Below are 19,564 nucleotides of genomic sequence, written 5' to 3'. Positions count from 1 at the left end.
GTGTGTGTGTGTGTGTGTGTGTGTGTGTGCGCGCGCGCGCGCGCACGCACGTGTGCATAAGGACAGGTGTTTGTGGAGGCTATAGCTGCTGGTTCTACCCTAAAGCTGGAGTTACGGGCAATTGTCAACCACTTGGCGGGGTCACTGAAAACCAAATGCAGGTCCATTTCCATAGCAAGTGTGTGTTCTTAACAGCTGAGCCATATCCAGACCTATCCGGACAAACACTCTTTGCCAAAGGAAAACTTTGTATACAACACGAACACCTCCAAAAATCTTTTCCCGAGCCCCACAGGTGTCATACAAGATTTAACAGCAGAACAAATCTGTTACAAGCAACTCAGCTCCTTGTGGAGTTTATTTTCTACCTTCCAGTGTTGGTCTTGAAGATATATGACTTTTGACTTGCCTTTCACCTTCCATGTTAAATAGTTCTGCCCCCTAGTTCATTCCTTGTTATTCCTGACATAGAGCACAGTTTTTCTGCCCACCACAGATGATAAGGGATGCATATTTTAATAATTACAATGTATAATGTGCTATTTATGAAGACATATAGAGGGGGATTTATTACTGGCACATAGATAGAAAATAAATCCTCGGAATAAGTCGAAGCCAAAATGGCAACAAGCTGCTGAGTACTGGCCCTACAGAGTCATGGTCCATCAGAGAGAAGTTGTGTTTAGCATCTTCTGCTGTGAGGAGTGGGGATCAGAACTGGGTATCAGTTAGAGCAATCAAGCCTTTTGCAGAACCTGGCCGGCCTCCAGTCTGGTTTCCTCAAAAACACTGTGCTTCCCAGTATTCCGAGCTCTTAGAGACTACTGAGACTCCAAAGTGGAAATGGGGTGAAAAAGGAGAAGTGGTAGAAACTGTTGAATATGCTATTGTTCAGAAATTGACTGCTGAGAGATTTGAGGAACTAAGGAAAGTGAAAAAGGAAACACAGGAGAGATACAGGTGGCTAACAAGAGCTGCAGAACTAATTGAAGCTGGACACATTGACAGCAGACCAGATGAGCTTTGCAGTGACATTGCCATGAAGAAGTAATTGGAGGAGGAAGAGGCTGAAGTAAAAAGGAAGGCTACAGATGCTGCATACTCAGCAAGCAGTGAAAACACCCCCTTGAAGGCTACCAACTGTGAGACTTGACTCCAACCACCATGGAAGAGGCTAACTCTGGGGTAACCCCTGGGACTTTGCCGAGTACCCCAGTCACCTCACTTCCTGGGATTCCTGACACCCTTTCTTCAGACTCTGCACCCTTAAAGGCCCCATGCCCTCAGCAACAGATGATTCACCCCAGAAAAAGATGCTTAGACAGAAAGCAACTCTACACTCCTCCCCTCTGCTGTCAGAGCTCATGAAGAAAGGCATCCTCCTGCCTACTAGCCCCAGACTGGTAAATGAGAATAAGATGTCTGTGGCTTCTGGCCACCTGAACAGCACAGGTATTCTCTTGGAGGTAGGTGGTGTTCTTTCCATGATATATGGTGGGGAGATACAGCCAACAAACAATACTGTGACAGCCTCCCCTGTTGCCTTGAGTGCTCCCACTATTTAATAGCTTTTAGAAGCTGCTTCTACACAGTTCACCACTCCTCTTCCTTCCTTCACTACTGTTGCCAGTGAGACTCCAGTTAAACTTGTTCCACCCCCTGTAGAGTCTGTGTCCCAGGCTACCATTGCCATGATGCCTGTGCTGCCAACACCACCCTCTGCTCCAGCTGTCTTCACTGCTGAAAGTGTAGCTCCAGTGAATCAGCTTGAAATCTGTGTTCCCCTGGAAGCTGTCAGGGATCCACATACTGTGACTGTTTCCATGGATAGCAGTGAAATCTCCATGATCATTAATTCTATCAAAGAAGAGTAGCAGAGGTTCCTGGTGGGTCAAAGCCTCCAAGCATGATGGGAAGGAAGATTTAGATCTGGCCAAGAATATGGACATGGCTGTGTCTTACACAGGTAAATAGTTGTGTTGGGGAAGTCCTGTGTATATGTCAATAAAGCACTGCTGGCCAATAGGAATCTAGATAGGTGGGACTAGGAGTCCAGGAGGACTCTGGGAAGGAGAAACACAGAGAGTCAAGATGTAACGCCATGGGGTAGGAAGCCCGAAACTATTCTCTGGTAAGAGAAATACTTAGATTAACAATTATGGGATAAATACTTAAGTCAGAGCTAGCCAGTAAGAAACAAGCAAGGCCAACAGCTTCATAATTAATATAGCCTCCTGTGTGTTTATTTGGGACTGATGCGGCTCTAGAACCAGGCTGGCAGGAAGGCTTCTCTCAAGGAAAAAGCTTCCCTTTACAGAGTTGGACTTTGAAACAGTTGAAGACTTCACTGCCATCATTAAGGACAAGGTTGATGATGATCCTGAAGTGCTGGATATGGGATCTGTGGAAGCAGCACTATCATTCTGTAAAGAAAATGATGAGCTACAGTCTCTGCCTGGCCCTTGGGAGCACCCTATCCAGCAGGAGCGGGACAAGCACAGAGATGCCAGTCAAATCAAGAGCAGCTAGACGTTGAGAAAACAGAAAACAAAGGAAAGCATGAAGTGGTACACATCAGGGAGTCGGGTGCTGAGATTAAGGGGGAAGCTGCAGAGTCAGAGCCAGACATGTCAGGAGCTGAGATCGCAGATGAAGTTGTTCTAGTCTCAAGTATGGAGCCACCAGAACTCAGGAGTCAAAACTTAGATGGAGAACCTAGAAGTTCTGCAGCTGGAGAGATTTGTGAAACAGACGGATCCAGTGGGAAAGGCGATGAGATACCACTTTCAACTGTGAGGACAGAGGTATCACCTGAAAGCATCACATGGCTCAAATCCTATTGAAGCTCCTTTAGAGGCAGAGACTCAACACAAGTTTGAAATGTCAGACTCATTGAAAGAAGAATCAGGGACTATTTTTGGAAGCCAGATAAATGATACTCCAGGTGAGGAGGGGAAAGAAGATGGAGTCAGTGAAGTAGCTAGCCTAGAGGAGCCTGAGGAAGAAGACCAAGGAGAAGACTATCTGTCTGAGATGGATATAGAACCCTCTGTGAACAAAAGTGATGATGGCTTTAGTATAAATAATGCCACACTGCAGTCACATACACTGGCAGACTCTATCCCAAGCAGCCTTGTCTCTTCACAGACCTCTGTGTGCAGTGAAGATCAAGAAGCAATTCAGGCTCAAAAAATATGGAGGAAAGCCATGTACTTGAATGGAGGGCTGCAGCAAATCATAGATATGCCAATGTGTTTCAGCAACCTGTTACAGATGACATAGCACCTGGCTATATAGCATTGGGTAGAGACCTATGGATTTGTCAACAATTAAGAAAAGCATTGAAAATGGGCTGATCTGTAGCATAGCCAAGTTTCAGTATAACATTATGCTGATGTTTCAGAATGCTGTTATGTATAATAGTTCAGACCATGATTGCATCACATGGCAGTAGAGATGCAGAGAGATGTCCTGGAACAGATGCAGCAATTCTTGGCCACACAATTGATTATGCAAACATCCTAGTCTGCGATCAGTGTTAAAGGTTTTCGGGAGAAGAGATTCTACCTGTAAACAAGATGCTTCTGAGAAGAATAGGTGAACCAGGGAACGCTGCTGAAGTAGATATGAAAATGAAGAAGTGAAGCCTCAGAGCTCCCTCTTTGAGCTGAACCTGAAATAGATAAATGAGATAAAGCGTGGGCTTGTGGGCTCAGGTCCACACTTGATCTTAGTCAAAAGGTCAAAAAGCAATATGAGCCCAGAAGAGAAGATTCCTGGGACAAAAGAAATGAGTTGAGAAAAATCTCTTTTCAGAGAGTTGGAGTAGCACAGTTGCCTATTTAAGGGCAAAAATCATGGGCTGTGTTAATGCCCTAATGTGTAGCTAGCAGATTGTAGCTAATTTGTACTGTCTTATGAAGCATACAAACTTCTTTTAAAAAATACCTGTGAAGTGTGCGTATATAACAAATAGATGGAAAACTCTGGCCTTTGGTGTGAGTCCTTTGAGTTTGAAATGTGTTTTCTCCACCATATCTAATCAAATATGGGGATAAGATTGTTTGAGCTGAGAAGTGGTCTTATAAGCTGCCTGCTACAACTGATACGAGGTGGGTAAACAAGACTAAATTCATAATTAGTGTGAATTAAGTATGTGATAAGAGCTATTGGGGTTTATTGAATGTTTGGGAAATGTTAAGGCTTTCAGGACCTAGTTCATATATAATTCCCAGGTTTTAGAGTACAAAGGCAGAAGCATATGTTAGGAATGTTTTGTGCCAGGACTGTCTTTGCCCATGCTACCTGTATTTCTATAGGTAGAACTCTTGTACAATATTCTTTTGTTTCTTGAGTTAGAGTCTGTAGTTTGACAAGGCTACCTTAGAGCTCAAAATACTCCAATTTCAACATCCCAGTAGCTTAGATTATAGGTGTGTGTACCACACTGGGCTAGAAGTGCTTTAAAAAAACAACAAAAAAACTTACTGTTAAATTCATTTATGTAAAGGTAATATCTGAGAGTTGGGAAGTTTAGGGAGGGAATGTGTTTTTGCAGTATAATGGCACTGCTCTCAGCTAGTGTCCTTGGAAATCTCCAGTTCTGGGGGAAATAAATCTTTGGAAAACAACATGGTGGCATATACCAATAATCCCAGACTTGGGAAACTGAGGCAAGGGTATAAATGACTGTTTGAGGCTAGCCTAGACTTCAGAGGGAGACCTTGTCCCAACTGGTGGGGCTTGCGTGATGTCTCAGTGGGTTCAGGTACCGCTACCATGCCTGAGCACCTGAGTTTGATTCCTGAAACTCCCATGGTGGGAGGGAAGAACTGCTGCAAGTTGTGCTGTGACCTCCACACACAGGGGTATGTGCATTCATATGTATGTATGTATGTATGTATGTATGTATGTATGTATGTGTATGTATATATGTATGTTTATGTATGTATGTGTATGTATATATATATATATATGCACACACAAATGTAATTAAAATTTTAAAATTGTGTTAAGACCATGCGACCTCAGTTCTATCTATTCCTAACTTATGTTACTAAATTAAAAAATACTCATTCAAGCCAGGTGTTGGAGGGGCATGCCTTTAATCCCAGCACTCTGGAGGCAGAGGCAGGCAGATATCTGTGAGTTCGAGGCCAGCCTGGTCTACAGAGAGAGTTCCAGGACAGCCTCCAAGAAAATATGGAGAAACCCTGTCTCAAAAAAACAAAAAAAACTCATTCAGTAAAATAAAAAGAAAGAAAACAAATACTCATTAAGAAAGCAGGCAAGAGTAAAATGTCTTTCGTTAGGATATGGTGAAACTGTCATTTGTCTTAAAGAAAATAGAAAAAACAATGGATCTCTTTAAAGGTCAGTCCAAGCCTAGAGGAGTATCTCTGTGCCTGAGAGCATTTGCCACTCATACAGAGGACCAGAACTTGGTATTCAGAACTCACATGGTGACTAAACCATCCATAATTACAGCTCTAGATTATCCAATACAGGTTTATTACCTCTAAAAGCAGTAAGTACACATATGTGGCACATGTATGCAAGCTGTGTTGGCTGGGTTTTGTCAACTTGACACAAACAGATACATCTGGGAAGAATCATGTCTTTTGACGAATTGCTTACATCAGACTTGCTTGGAGCCAAGTCTCTGAGGCATTTTCTTGATTGCTGATTAATGTGGGCAGTCACAGCAAGAAGCATTCTTACATGGCTTCTGCTTCATTTCCTGCCTCCAGGTTCCTTAATTTTCCTTCCTGGTGGACTATAAGCTACAATCTGAAATAAGCACTTCCTCCCCTAGTTGTTTATGGTCAGCACTAGAGAGTAAACTAGCACAGAAGGAAGGCACTTAAACACTTATGATTTGAATAAATATATTAAAGTATATTTAGTTAAAAGATCAATCTGTATACCAGGCCACTGCTACAGGTGGAGAGGAAGATGTTTTTGTATCCTCTTTCTGAGACATGCACTCGAAGTAAAGAGAGGAATTCCATGAGGGGAGATGCCAGCATGTTCTCTGAGCTGGAGTCTGGATTCTGCAAATGTACAAAGTAGATGTCTGCTAGACATAACCTCACAAAGTAGTCATGTCAGAATTTCACTAATGTCACAGTTTTGTAGAAAGTGGCCTAGTTCCCTTTAGTGAATGTTGAAATTGTTAAGATGGAGAAACTACAGGGATTCTTATACTCAGGATAAATTTGAAGAACTCTGATTCAACAACTTTATTTCTTTCTCTCTAAAAATGACACATGCATCCTCTCTGAAAAAAAAAAGCCATCAGTACCTCTTACTATGCTTTGGGCATGGCTGTGAACTCTTCATTTTGTAACAACTATCTGTCCTTATTTCCTTAGGAGGGAGGGAAGGCACACAGAGAGTAAATTATATTGGGGGATTAGAATCAGGCTTTTCACTGAGGCAACTGATTCAGTATTGTCCATTTAACCACCCTATTTCCCTATCTCTTTCATTCTTGGTGAGTACCCAAAATTCAAACACTGGGAGGAAAACATGACAGAAAATGTTTGTTGGAGGCAGTACTTGATGAATAAAACCCAGTGTCCACAACCCCCAACACACACACACACACACACACACACACACACACACACACACACAAAGATGTCAAAGAGCATGTAGTTATATGACTCCAATCAACAAGTAAAGCAGTATCATTTTGATGTGAAGGGGAAACACACTTGATATTTGAATTGCATTATAATTGCAGCATCAGACATTCAACATGCAATATTTCCTTTTCTCTAATTTCAGCCTCCTGATTTGGGGTTTAATACTGCACTAGCTCCACAGTATATCTCTCCCAAAGAGATGATTTTCTTTGCGTATGTACCTCTGACTGATCCTAGCTACAACCTATACAGAAGGAAGTTCGAAAATATGCATCTTGGGAAAGTGATAAAGCACAGGTAATTAAAGAGTTGCTCAGAATTATTTAGTAAACATGCAGGTTTTCAGATTCAAATTTTAACCTACTTTTTGAGGATTTTCTTGGTTTAAGAAGTTTTTAATGTCTTTCTTGGAAAAATACATTTTTTTTTGGTTTTTCGAGACAGGGCTTCTCTGTATTGTTTTGGAGGCTGTCCTGGAACTTGCTCTGTAGACCAGGCTGGTCTCGAACTCACAGAGATCCACCTGCCTCTGCCTCTGCTGGGATTAAAGGCGTGTGCCACCAACGCCCAGTGGCAAAATACATTTTTAAGACAGATTATCACTATATAATCTTTGCTGGCCTAGAACTTTCTAGGTTGACCAGGCTAGAGTCTGACCTCCCTGAAATCTCCCTGTCTCTACCTCTTAATGGATGTCTCTGGCTTTTGATTATCTATGTGAATATTTGATTGAGTTTCTCAGGTTTCCTTAAAGGAGGGGAAAGAAGGTCTCTTAACAGAAGTTTTATCTTAATATATCTTAAAGCAACCAAATTCTGCTTTTTGTCTGCAATTAGTTTGTGAATGGGATGTATTTATCTTTCTCAAGTGCCTTAATAAGTATTTTTCTTTTTTTAATATTTACTCTCACTGTGTGTGTGTGTGTGTGTGTGTGTGTGTGTGTGTGTGCTCATGCCACATGTGGGATCAGAGGACAACCCACAGGAATTCAACTACTGTGCCATCTTGCTGGAGAATAATTCTGCTTAATTGGTTGCTTAGAAATTTAGGAAAAGGACATGTTGCTGATGCTCTTTAGTGGGTCAAGAGTTATGTTATACTTCCCTCTTCTGTAAAGTGTATTGGCCTGTGCACTACAGAGAACTGTCTTTGTTTTATTATACAATTGCTTGCAGCTTTCTCTTCCTAGGGAAGAAGGGCAGTGGGATGATGAAGGCAGAGTTTGAGAGGGAAAATCCTTAGACAGCACTGAGTGACTGTTTGAAGCCTGTTTGTAAGTTTCTGATACCCAATCTTCTGTGCTTTCCATGAAACAAATTTCAGAGACTCAAGTGATGTGGTAGCCTGCTTCTTCTTGTTCTCTGATTCTTCAAGGTTGCCTGTGCTGCCACTGTCTCTAGTCACTGTCTTGCCCCAGTCTTTGTCATAAACTTTCACAGGGAAGCCATGGGGCTTTCACTGAGTATCAAGTCCCTTTGCTCAAGTGCTCCAGAATTTCCAGACTAAAACATTGGCTATTAAAGAATACATTGCTATTAAAGAATACTTGAAACTGGATGATTTATAGATAAAAGAGTTTTGTATGGGCTTTTGAGTCCAGCCACTAAAATATCCAAGCTAAAATTTCTAACTGTGATCAGGGCAGCAAAATTACTTGATGGTGGAAGGTAGATAGATGGACAACTGGATGTTCAAGAAACAGAAAACTAATGTCTCCTCATAACTATTTCATTCTCAAGACAGGGCTGTACTCCCATGATGCAAACATTGTTGCTGAAGGTTGCTTTCCAGTGTGGTCCTACAGCCCCTTCAGTTCCAAATAAACACAAGGATGCTATATTAATTATAAAACTATTGACGGAGGGCTAGGGCTTCTTATTGGCTAGTTCTGTCTTAATTATTAGCCCATTTCTATTAATCCACATGTTATTATCTTACCAGAGAAGGGTTCGGACCTCTAACTCCTTTGGAGCTACATGTCATCCGTCTTTGGTGGGTTCTCTCTGCCTCCCTTTCCCAGAATTCTTCTTGTCCTAGTCCTGACTATCTTCTTGACTCATTGTCCAAACAATGTTTTATTCATCAACCAATAAGAGAAACATATATATTAGTCAGTGATCTCTAGAGGAACACAACTTATAGAATGGGGGGAGGTGTTAGAATGGTGAACTGGCTGTGTGCAGCTACTCCATCAATCTAGCAGGGGAAGGTTCAATAATCCAGTATGTTTTTCAGCCTAAAAGGCTGGGTGTCTCAGCTGGTCTTCAGTGTATTCCAGAATCCCAAAAGTGTAGACTATAATGCCAGGAAGGAATGGACTTGCCAGTGAGAACAAGAGCAAGCAGGCAAACAGCTAAAGTTTTTTTCTTCCCTGTTCTTTCTAAAGGCTGCAACCAGAAGGTTTGGCCCTGATTGAAGGTGTATCTTCATCTTCAAAGATCCAGATTTTAAAGTGAGTCTGCTCACTTCAAATTATTTAATTAACAAAAAAGTCCCTCACTGGTACCCAGTCACTTGGGTTTTAGTTGATCACAAATGTAGTCAATTGACAACCAAAAACAAACATCACCTCTCCACTGGCCTCCACTGCACAGCACCTCTATGTGGAGGAAGAAACCCTCAGCATGAGTCTTGGTGGGCACAAATCATAGTCCAGTTATGTCTATCTAATGGCCATAAGGAAAGAGATGAGTTGATATTTTCTTTTCTTGTAATTGAAACAAAAGCAAAAGCTTGTATCATAATCCTGTATTTGCTAAATTCTTGTAAAATTTTTGGTGCTTTCCTTTCGATATTCCTAGTAGGCATGGATACACTTCTAAGTAAATAATCATATCTCCTGCAAATAGTTTGTTTCTTTTTAAATATTTCTTAGCATATTAAGCTTTTTCCTATGACAGTGTGCAGGCCTAATAATAAATATCTTAAGTAGAAGATATGTCTTCCTTGTTGCTCCTGATTTTTTTAAAAGAACAGTTTAAACATTTCACCATAACATGATTTTTCTACAGGTTTTAACCCTTTAAAATTTTTTTCTTGTTAACTGATTTATAATTTGCTGGCTGGAGAGATGGATCCTTGAGTAAGGAACTTGCTGAATAAGCATGAGGGTCTGAGGTGACAACTCCAGCACTCATATGAAAACCTGGCATGCAATGGTATACCTTAGATCCCAGGTCTGGGAGGCAGTGGCAGGAGAACCCCACAGTCTCACTGACCAGTAAGTCTAGTCCATTTGTAATCTCTACTTTCACTGAGAGACCCTGCACCTGCCCCCCAAAAGGTAGATGATGCTGGAGAGATAGCTCAGTAATTAAGAGCTCCCCCTGCTCTTCCTGGCATCCAGGTTTAGTTACTAGTCATGCAGCAGGCAGCTCACAATTGCCAGAGATTTGGTAATTTGGGTTTTTATCTTTTTAAACATACGTTGAGCTAATCCACCCAATTTTCTCGTTTTATTTTGATGAATATCATGAGTGATATTGTGGATTTAAAAATATTGCCTTGGTCATTTTGTGTTGTTTATCATATATGTATGGACTTAGTTTGCTAACATTTAGAAATTTAGCATCTGTATTAAAAATAAAGTTACATTTTTTCACATATATTTTTGCCCTTGAAATATTTTATGGTCTGTTAGATTATAAAACCTTATGAATATTGTTTCATAGAAAAAATCTTAGGATCGTCACTTTCTGTGCTTTGAAAGTTTGCTTTTGGAAATTCATTGAAATTTACTCTATGTCCTTGGGAAAATAGCTACTCATGCAGTCAATTATTATGAATATATTTGTGGGGAGGAACATTTTTTACCTCTGCCCTTTTAAGAATATTTCATATATAGGCCTGATAATTGAACTCTCTCTCTCTCTCTCTCTCTCTCTCTCTCTCTCTCTCTCTCTCTCTCTCTCCCTCTCTCTCTCTCTCTCTCTCTCTCTCTCTCTCTCTCTCTCTCTCTCTCTCTCTCTCTCTCTCTCTCTGTGTCTGAACACATCTCCACAGTGCTGGGATTACTAGACCTCTCTACTTTACCTTACTCTGTGTGCTGAGTTTCTTTTCTTCTCACTTTCCACTCTCCTTTCATAGCTATTTTCAGTCTTGACCCTTCTGGATGACTCTGATTATTCTCTACCTCTTATCTACAATATATCTTCTGCATCATACCTAGGAGCAGTCATATCCCCATTTTTTAATTTTTTAATTTTTTCATTCAATTGTGAAGTATAAAATTGCTTTCTATGAAATTTGTCTTAATTTACAATAATAATAGCATCTATTTCATTCAAATATCATCTCTACTGAACTCTGACATTTAAAAGTATTTATAGGATGGGGGTGTGGATCAGAAGTAGAGCATTTGGCTAACATTGATGAAGTTCTAGGTTTGACAACAGCACTAAAAAGATGATAGCTAGCTAGCTAGATGATAGATGGATAGATAGATAGGTAGATAGATAATAGATAGATAGATAGATAGATAGATAGATAGGTAGATAGATAATAGATGATAGATAGTAGTTAAGTAGATAGATCAATGACAGACAATAGATAAATGTTAGATAATAAATAATCTGCCCATTTTAAGTGCAAAAATTTATGTTTATAAGCATTTTGTTAACAACTAAAATCCTTGAACAACTGACTAAATAATCATTTGTTAGCTGGTATGTTACTATCATAAATCTTAGTACTGGAATATTTTATTTGTAAATTATATGTTAATATGCCTGCTTATTTAAGCTACTGGGATATCCATTTTTTAATGTCTGTTGATTTCTTTTATAGTGGTGGAGAAGCTTACATCAAAAAATTATTAGTACATGCCAATGATCCTTTGGGATTTAAGACCTCGGTTCTCACAGAAGTAATAAAACCTTTTCCAGTAGATAGCCACATGACCACCACATGTATTTTTGGTTCTCTTTCTATTTCATATACTGGAAACTTTTTCTACCACATTAATATTACAACACAAGGTAAGTATAAAAAATCTATTTCTAATGGTTACAAAAAATAAAAAGTTACCTTTTGAGAAGACTTCACGCTCCTCTAGTGTGTGTGTGTGTGTGTGTGTGTGTGTGTGTGTGTGTGTGTGTGTGTTGCTGAAGATTGAACCTAAATCCTTATATATTGCAGTAGCCCAGGAAGAACCAGCTTCCAGGCTGCTGACAGGGCTCAAAGAGAAAGTCCACAGCATAGGGCAAACAAAGACTTTATCTGAGGGGATTAGAAGAAAATACAGTCCCACCTACTCTGATGGATTCCTTCTTTATTCTCTCTTGTTGTTCTCATGATGTTCTTTGTTACATTCTCTGCGTTCTCTATTCTTTCTCATTCTAACTCTATCTTTACTCTTCATGGTTCTCGACTTAGTTTTTCATACATAATGTTAACTTTCTAGTCCATATTAGCTCTTTCTCTCATGATGGTCTCTCATGATACTCCCAAGTTTCTTTGCTCTTCACAGCTTAAATACCCACAAAATATTTCAGTAATTACATTTGAAGGTCACATTTCATTACTAAAATAAATGATAAGAAACAGCCCCAAAGAAAAATGTGGGTTCCTAGGTTTGAACAGGCAGCACTGTTGTGCACATTCACAGGCTCTGATCAGGACAAAGAGACATGAAATTAACATGCACTTTTTAAATGGCTTTGTAGCTTCTCATTCTAGCAAAGTTAACACAGACTTTGAAAGTCAATAAATGATGATGCTGACACTGTATGCAGAAAAAATCATTTGATTAGATTCATTCTAAGATCAAAGCAACAATGTAATATTTTGATAGGAACAGCACTAGAAATTAAAAATACCAAGAAATACCAAATTAAGTACTCATATTCATCATTAACTCTGAAAGTTATCTTTTAAAATATTTATTTATTCATGTGTATATGTGTGAGCTAGTGTGAGTTCATGTGCACCATGTGTGTGCAGGACCCTATGCGTTGCAGATTGCAGTGAGCCTGTTTGTAGAAGAGGGAACTGAGCCTGTGTCCTCTGCAAGAGCAGTAAATAGTATTAACCTCTGATCCATATCTCCAGATAATGGCTCCCTCTATTATGGTATCTCTTTTCTTGCTCTCTATTTTTCTCCTGACTTAGTCTTCAGGCTCTCTCATGTCCTCGTCTTCTCCCTTCTCCCAATTGCCTCAGGAGATCTTGCCTCTTTTCCTTTCTCCAGGAGACCATTTTTGTCTCTCTTAGGGTCCTCCTTGTTTCCTAGCTTCTCTGATGGTGTGGATTGTAGAGTGGTAGTCCATTGATCTATGTCTAAAATCCATATATGAGTGAGTACATACCATGTTTGTCTTTTTGTGACTGGGTTAATTCACTCAGGGTGGTTTCTTCCAGTTCCTTTCATTTGCCTGCTAATTTCAAGATTACATTGTTTTTGTTTTATTTTTCTGCTGAGTAGTACTCCATTGTGTAAATGTACCATATTTTCTTCATCCATTCTTCAGTTGATGGGCATCTAAGTTGCTTCCAGGTTCTGGCTATTACAAATAATGCTGCTATGAACATAGTTGAACGGATGTCCTTGTTGTGTGAATGTGCCTCTTTTGGGTATATGCCTAAAAGTGGAATTGCTGGATCTTGAGGTAGACTGATTCCCATTTTCCTGAGGAACTGCCATATTGATTTGTACGAGTTTGCACTTCCACCAGCAGTGGAGGAGTGTTTCCCTTTCTCCACATCCTCTCTAGCATAAACTGTCCTAGAACTCTTGAGGCAGTGACAGGAAAATCTCTGTGAGCCTAGTCTACACAGTGAGTTACAGGAAAACCAGGACTACACAGAGAAATGCTGTCTCAAAAAACAAACAAACAAACAAAAAAAGAATTTGAATCTCTTGTCATAAAGGATGTTTCTATTTCTAATTATTATCTGACAGTTACACAACAGAAGTTGATAGGGTTTGGGGCTAGATAGGTAGCTCAATAATTAAATGTATATACAGCTTTTGTGGGAGACCCAAGTTCAGTTCCCATCACCAACCTCAGGCACTGAGAACAGCCCGGAACTCCAATTCTAGGGGATTCAATGTCTTGGCTCTCTGAAGGCACCTATACACATATACACAAATACACATAACTATACATAATTAAAACCATTTTAATTTAGTGAAGGATTTAGGATTTACTCTGAGTAACTGGGATGCCATTAGAGGGATTTACTGGAAAATGACTGGTCTGATTTGAGTTTAACAAGATCATTTTGTCTTTGTGACTAGGCAGGTGATATAGATGGGCCACAAAGAAAAACAGAGAAGCCAGTCAAAGGCAAGTCATGGGGTGGGAGATCATGTCAAACTTTAGGTTCCTATTATGTTGCCAATTGTCAAACCTGTACCCTGTCAAGCCAAGCATGAACAAGATTCTGGATTCAATCTACAGCCCACAAAGAGAGAGGTAAAAGCAGAGGAATAAGAACAATAGTAAATATGAATGCCACAAGGTCATTCACTCCTGATCTCTAGCACTTGGGGTTCTGAGACAGGGGAGTCATGAATTAGAAGTGGCCTCAACTACATAGCAAGAACCTATATTGTTTATCTTTGTATTGAAAAAATCATAAAATGTATTTTGATCAAGTTTCCTCTGCACACATTTCTTCCCAAATCTTCCCTAGCACTCTATACTAGCAACTTTGTGTTCCCCCTAAAAACAAACAACCAACACACAATGTTCCCCCACAAAACAGAAACCAAGATATAAAAACAAAAGACCAATAAGAGTTTTTTAATATTCCAAAACAAGGAAAAGTAAGACAAAAAGTCTATGAAAATACCACTGATTTTGTGTGTGTGTGCGTGTTAGCCAATTATCACAGGATCTGTAGCTGTGTTGATAATAAACTTTCTCCTCTGGTAGCATTCATGCAGAGTACCTTCTAGTAACACAATCAGGAATCAGTAGGCATGAAAGTTCTAGTTAAGTACCAGCTTGACTTCTTTGTGTTCAATGAGATATATTATTGTTGTCTTTATCAAAGTACCTTACCATCGGCTTGTGGGAAGTAAGCAATATGCTTGGCAATAGCTTGTGGTGTTTGTGGCTTTCCATGGGTCCCTTTAGTCAACAATTCAAGATGTAACCCATTCTTCTGGTTGTTTTACATGAGATGTCTAGTTGGGACATTGTCTTCCTTATTTGGTGACTCCATTAAGATTCCTTTTATATATGAATATATTTTAGGCAAAGTAGTAGGTTTCCATATGCTTTTTAAATTATCTTTGATGTTAATCATTCCTCAGGTATGTTTCCTCCTATCACTCTTCTCTTGTAGCTTTATCCCTATTGAATCCTCCAATTTTAGTTTCCCTTTGTGTCTTCAAAACAATATATTCTATATATCTGGATCCTCTTTCCCCATATTTTAGTTAATTTGGCTAATGATTTTTCAATCTTTTATTTTCTCTAAGAACCAACTCTTCACTTCAGGATTTATTTTGAGTTGTTTTATTGTTGTTTGTTTCAATTTCATTGATTTAAGTCCTGAGGTTTGATGTGGGATAATGCTCTTGTACACTGAAAAAATTTGTCACTTGTATTGGTTTAATAAAACACTGATTTCCCAGTAGCCAGGCAGGAAGTATAGGTGGGGCTACCAGACTTGGAGAATTCTGGGAAGAGGAAAAGCACGGACCTAGTCATCGCCAGACACAGAAGAAGCAAGATGAGAATGTATTTCTGAGAAAAGGTACCAAGCCACGTAGATAAACATAGATAAGGATTATGGGCTAATTTAAGTTGTAAGAGCTAGTTAGTAATAAGACTGAGCAATGTGCCAAACAGTTTATAAATCTCTATATGTTTATTTAGGACTGAATAGCTTCAGGATGGGGCAGGACAGAAATATCCATCTACATGTGTCACCCAAATGTTTGGCAAGAATTTCCACATAAGACCTGACAAAAGTTTTAAAAAGGTTCTGAACACAAAGAAGTGGACACAGAATGGGCTTCCTAGTCTCACATTCTCACGAAGGCCATGTTGCAGAGATAGTGTGGCAGTGGGCTTGAGCACAGCATGGAGGATTCCCCCCCGAGGTACACAAAGGCTGTCTCCAAGTCACACAGCATGCTGCATGGCAGATTTAGCTTTTACTCATACAAATAAAGTTTATGGGCATAGTTGAGGTGGTGAGCATAGCTCCCAGAGCTGGCAGTAAACATACCCCCTGCCAAGCTGGAAATCCTAACTGGGTGGATCCAGCAGCCAAAACTTCTACTTTAATCCTAGCCATGCAGTTTAGCAGATTAAAGCCTCCTGTGGTCAGAAAAAGGCAGAGACATACAGCAAAGACTGATTCACATGAAAAAAAAAACCTCTAAATGGTTTACAGTGTGTTTAAAAATATATGTAGGCTTGGGAAAGAAAAGAGAAAAGATAGAGAAAGTCCTTTAAAAAGTAAGAGTAGCTGGGCATGGCGGCACACACCTTTAATCCCAGCACTCCAGAAGTGGAAGCAGGCATATTTCTGTGATTTCAAGGTCAGCCTGATCTACAGAATGAATTCCAGGACAGCCAAAATTACACAGAAAAATAAAAAAATAGAGTAATAAAAAAGGCCATGTAAAGATGAAAAAATACAAAGCGTCTGGATAAAGCATATTATTGTCTTGTTTTTGAATTGTTGGATTGCTGAGGAAGGAGCAACAGTTGCTAAAGACATTTGATTATAAATGCTGCTATATTAATCCAACCTACATATTTTGAAAATGCCTTGACTTCAAATTTTAAGTATAAGGACATGTTACTTTGGAAAAGAGGTTCTGCTTTTGTTTCAGCAGAAGATGAAAACCTGTGTATTCCTTCCAGACTAATATGGTTTGATCAAGCAAGACCCCCTGAATGAGTGACCCAGGTGATCCATCATCCAAAACAGCTGAGAGCATGCAGCCTCACAGACAGCTACAGCCAGGATTTGGCCAGGGTTCTGGGTTTTCTCAGGATCCCCATGGGATTGACAGCAGTCCCACACAGTAGGGAGCAGTTTGGATACAACTATGACCAAATTCCCAAGTATTGTTTGCAAATGTTTGTTTTCATTTAAATGGAGTTGTTATAAATGGTTAATAATCACAACCAATCTTTCTAAATAAAAAAGGAATATGATATAGACATGAATAATTTGCATTGGTATGGATTTCGGTTTATTGATAGAAATTTAAGATCAATTTTGTATATGTATATTTCTACTCTTGTTTAGGTATTATGTTTATACACCTTTTCAAAAAATGTAATGTATTATTAAATACAGATTATAGTCATCCATAATAGTCAAAAGTTATAGTCATGTTAGTTAGGTTTTCTAGATACACAGAGATATATTTCAAATGAATAGGTATTCTTCAAAACCTTTCAAAGACCTACAGAAAATGGCATTTAAAATGGTTTCTTAGGGTCTTCTTTTTTATTTAGAAACAATCTTATTTTACATATCAATCCCCCCTTGCCTCTCCCTCCTATCCTCCCATGCCCCCCACTGACCTCCAAAACACCCCTCACCCACTCCCCAAGGGTAGTGAGGCCTTCCATGGGGGATTATCAAGACTGTCACATCATTTGGGGAAGGGCCTAAGCTCTCCTCTATGATTCTGGGCTGAAATAGTATCCCCAATAGGGAATGGGCTCCCAAATTTGTGATAAATACTGGTTCCACTGTTAGAGGTTCCATAGTTGTCCCAGTCCTCCTAACTGACACCCACATGGCTTGGTTTGGTCCAATGCTTGTTCCCCAGCTTTAAAACTGGTGTTCTTGTGCTCTCACTAGGCCAGGTCAGCAGTTTCTATGGGTTTCTCCAGCATGCACTTAACTCCTTTGATCATCCCTCCTCCATCTCTTCAACTGTATTCCAGTATTTAGCTGTAGATGTCTGCTTCTGCTTTGATCAGCTACTGGATGAAGGCTCTAGGATGGCATATAAGGTAGTCATCAATATCATTATTGGGGAAGGGCATCAAAGGTGGCCTCTCCGCTGCCAAGATTTTTAGCTGGGGTCATTTTTGTAGATTCCTAAACATTTCTCTAGTGCCAGGTTTATCTTTAAACCTATTAATGTATCTCCTTCTATCAATGTACCTCCTTCTATTAATGTATCTCTTTTCTTGCCCTCCTCTATTTTTCTCCTGACTCAGTCTTCCTGATCCCTCATGTTCTCTTCCCTCCCTCTTCTTCTTCTCTTCTCTTTTTTTTACCTCCCACCCTGCTCACCCTGTGCTCCCAAATTGCTCAGAAGCTCTTTCCTTCTCCTTCTCCAGGGGACCATGTATGTTTCTCTTAGGGTCCTCCATGTTTCCTAGCTTCTCTGGAGGTGTGGATTGTAGGTTGGTAGTCCTTTGCTCTATGTGTAAAATCCATATATGAGTGAGCATATACCATGCTTGTCTTTCTGTGACTGTGTTGCCTCACTCAGATGGTTTCTTCCAGTTTCATCCATTTGCCTGTGAATTTCAGGATTTCATTTTTTCCGCTGAGTAATACTCCATTGTATAAATATACCACATTTTTTCCATCCATTTTTCAGTTGAGGGGCATCTAGGTTGCTTCCAGGTTCTGGCTATTACAAACAACACTGCTATGAACATAGTTGAACAGATGTTCTTGTGTGAATGTGTATCCTCTGGGTATATGCCCAAGAGTGGAATTGCTTGATCTTGAGGTAGACTGATTCCCATTTTCCTGAGGAACTGCCATACTGATTTCCAAAGTGACTGTATGAGTTTGCATTCCCACCAGCAATGGAGGAGTGTTCCCTTTTCTCCACATCCTCTCCAGCGTAGACTGTCACTGGTGTTTTTGTTTTTAGTCATTCTGTGCAATATGATATCTCAGAGTTGTTTTAATTTGCATTTCCCTGATGTCTAAGGATATTGAGCACTTTCTTATGTGTATTTCAGCCATTTTAGATTCCTCTATTGAGAATTCTCTATTTAGTTCTGTACTCCACTTTTAAATTGGATTATTTGGTGTTTTGGTAACTAGCTTCTTGAGTTCTTTGTATATTTTGGAAATCAGCCCTCTATCAGATGTGGGGTTGGTGAAGATCTTTTCCCATTCTGTGGGCTGCTGTTTTGTCTTGTTGACTGTATCCTTTGCCTTACAGAAGCTTCTCAGTTTCAGGAGGTCTTTCATGACAATGAGACACATCTCCTAGCATCAGCAATTACATCTGAGAGGAAGATGGTTATAAAAGAAACTCATTATGGAGTTTGCCTTCAACATGGCAGGGATAGCCATTTGGACAAGAAACTGCTCTTGCTTGGACTACTTGAGAACATACTGTCCAAACTGGACAACTGGTTTAAAAGTAAAGTGACTGCTTGAATGTTCCTGCTTCATCAAAAAGTCTGCCAGACACTCTGGGGTCTATAGGCTGAAGAGGGATGCCCCAATGTTACAGAGGAACTTTGGGTGACTGTATAGGCAGTGAGATGTCTCTGTAAATTCTAGAGTTTATATATTATCCTTCTGGGGTCTTTGGTGGAGTTTAAGACAGATAGTTATGGTTATGGTTTTCCTTAGTTACGATAAAAGGTAAGTTACATATAAAACTTTAGAGTCACAAAGATACGATGGGTAATAAAATATTTTCTTAAATTTTGTCAAGGGTAAGTGGACTAAATATTTTTAACTATAGTTCTTACTTGATAACTGTTATGTTATATATAATTTTACTATGTTAAAGTTAAAATCTTCCTTTTCATTTAGACAGAAAAGAGGAGATGATGCGGGATGCGCTTCTGTATGCTGTGAATATATGTTTCTCTTATTGGTTGATGAATAAAGATGTTTCAGCTAATGGACAGGCAGAATTTAGCCAGGTGGGGAATCCAAACATGGATAGAGAAATGTAGTAGACAGAATCAGGGACAAGCCTTGTAGCTGTTGAGGAAGTAAGAGGT

General features: G+C 39.6%; 1 protein-coding gene across 2 annotated transcripts in view; it reads left to right on the top strand.

Annotated features, from left to right (window-relative positions):
• LOC110340584 (cation channel sperm-associated protein subunit beta) overlaps positions 1-19,564 on the top strand; it is a 115,869-nt gene that overhangs the window by 61,490 nt on the left and 34,815 nt on the right. The window contains exons 16-17 of one of the 2 annotated variants that reach the window (XM_040743361.1): positions 6,793-6,947; positions 11,436-11,653. In XM_040743361.1, coding sequence (XP_040599295.1) covers positions 6,793-6,947; positions 11,436-11,653 — 373 coding nt within the window. The remainder of the gene's footprint in view (positions 1-6,792; positions 6,948-11,435; positions 11,654-19,564) is intronic. The other variant, XM_040743360.1, reaches the window with a different exon arrangement.

The sequence above is a fragment of the Mesocricetus auratus genome, unplaced genomic scaffold (assembly GCF_017639785.1).
Source record: "Mesocricetus auratus isolate SY011 unplaced genomic scaffold, BCM_Maur_2.0 Super-Scaffold_15014, whole genome shotgun sequence".
Classification (NCBI taxonomy): Eukaryota; Metazoa; Chordata; class Mammalia; order Rodentia; family Cricetidae; genus Mesocricetus; species Mesocricetus auratus.
This window is presented reverse-complemented; position numbering and strand designations above follow the sequence as displayed.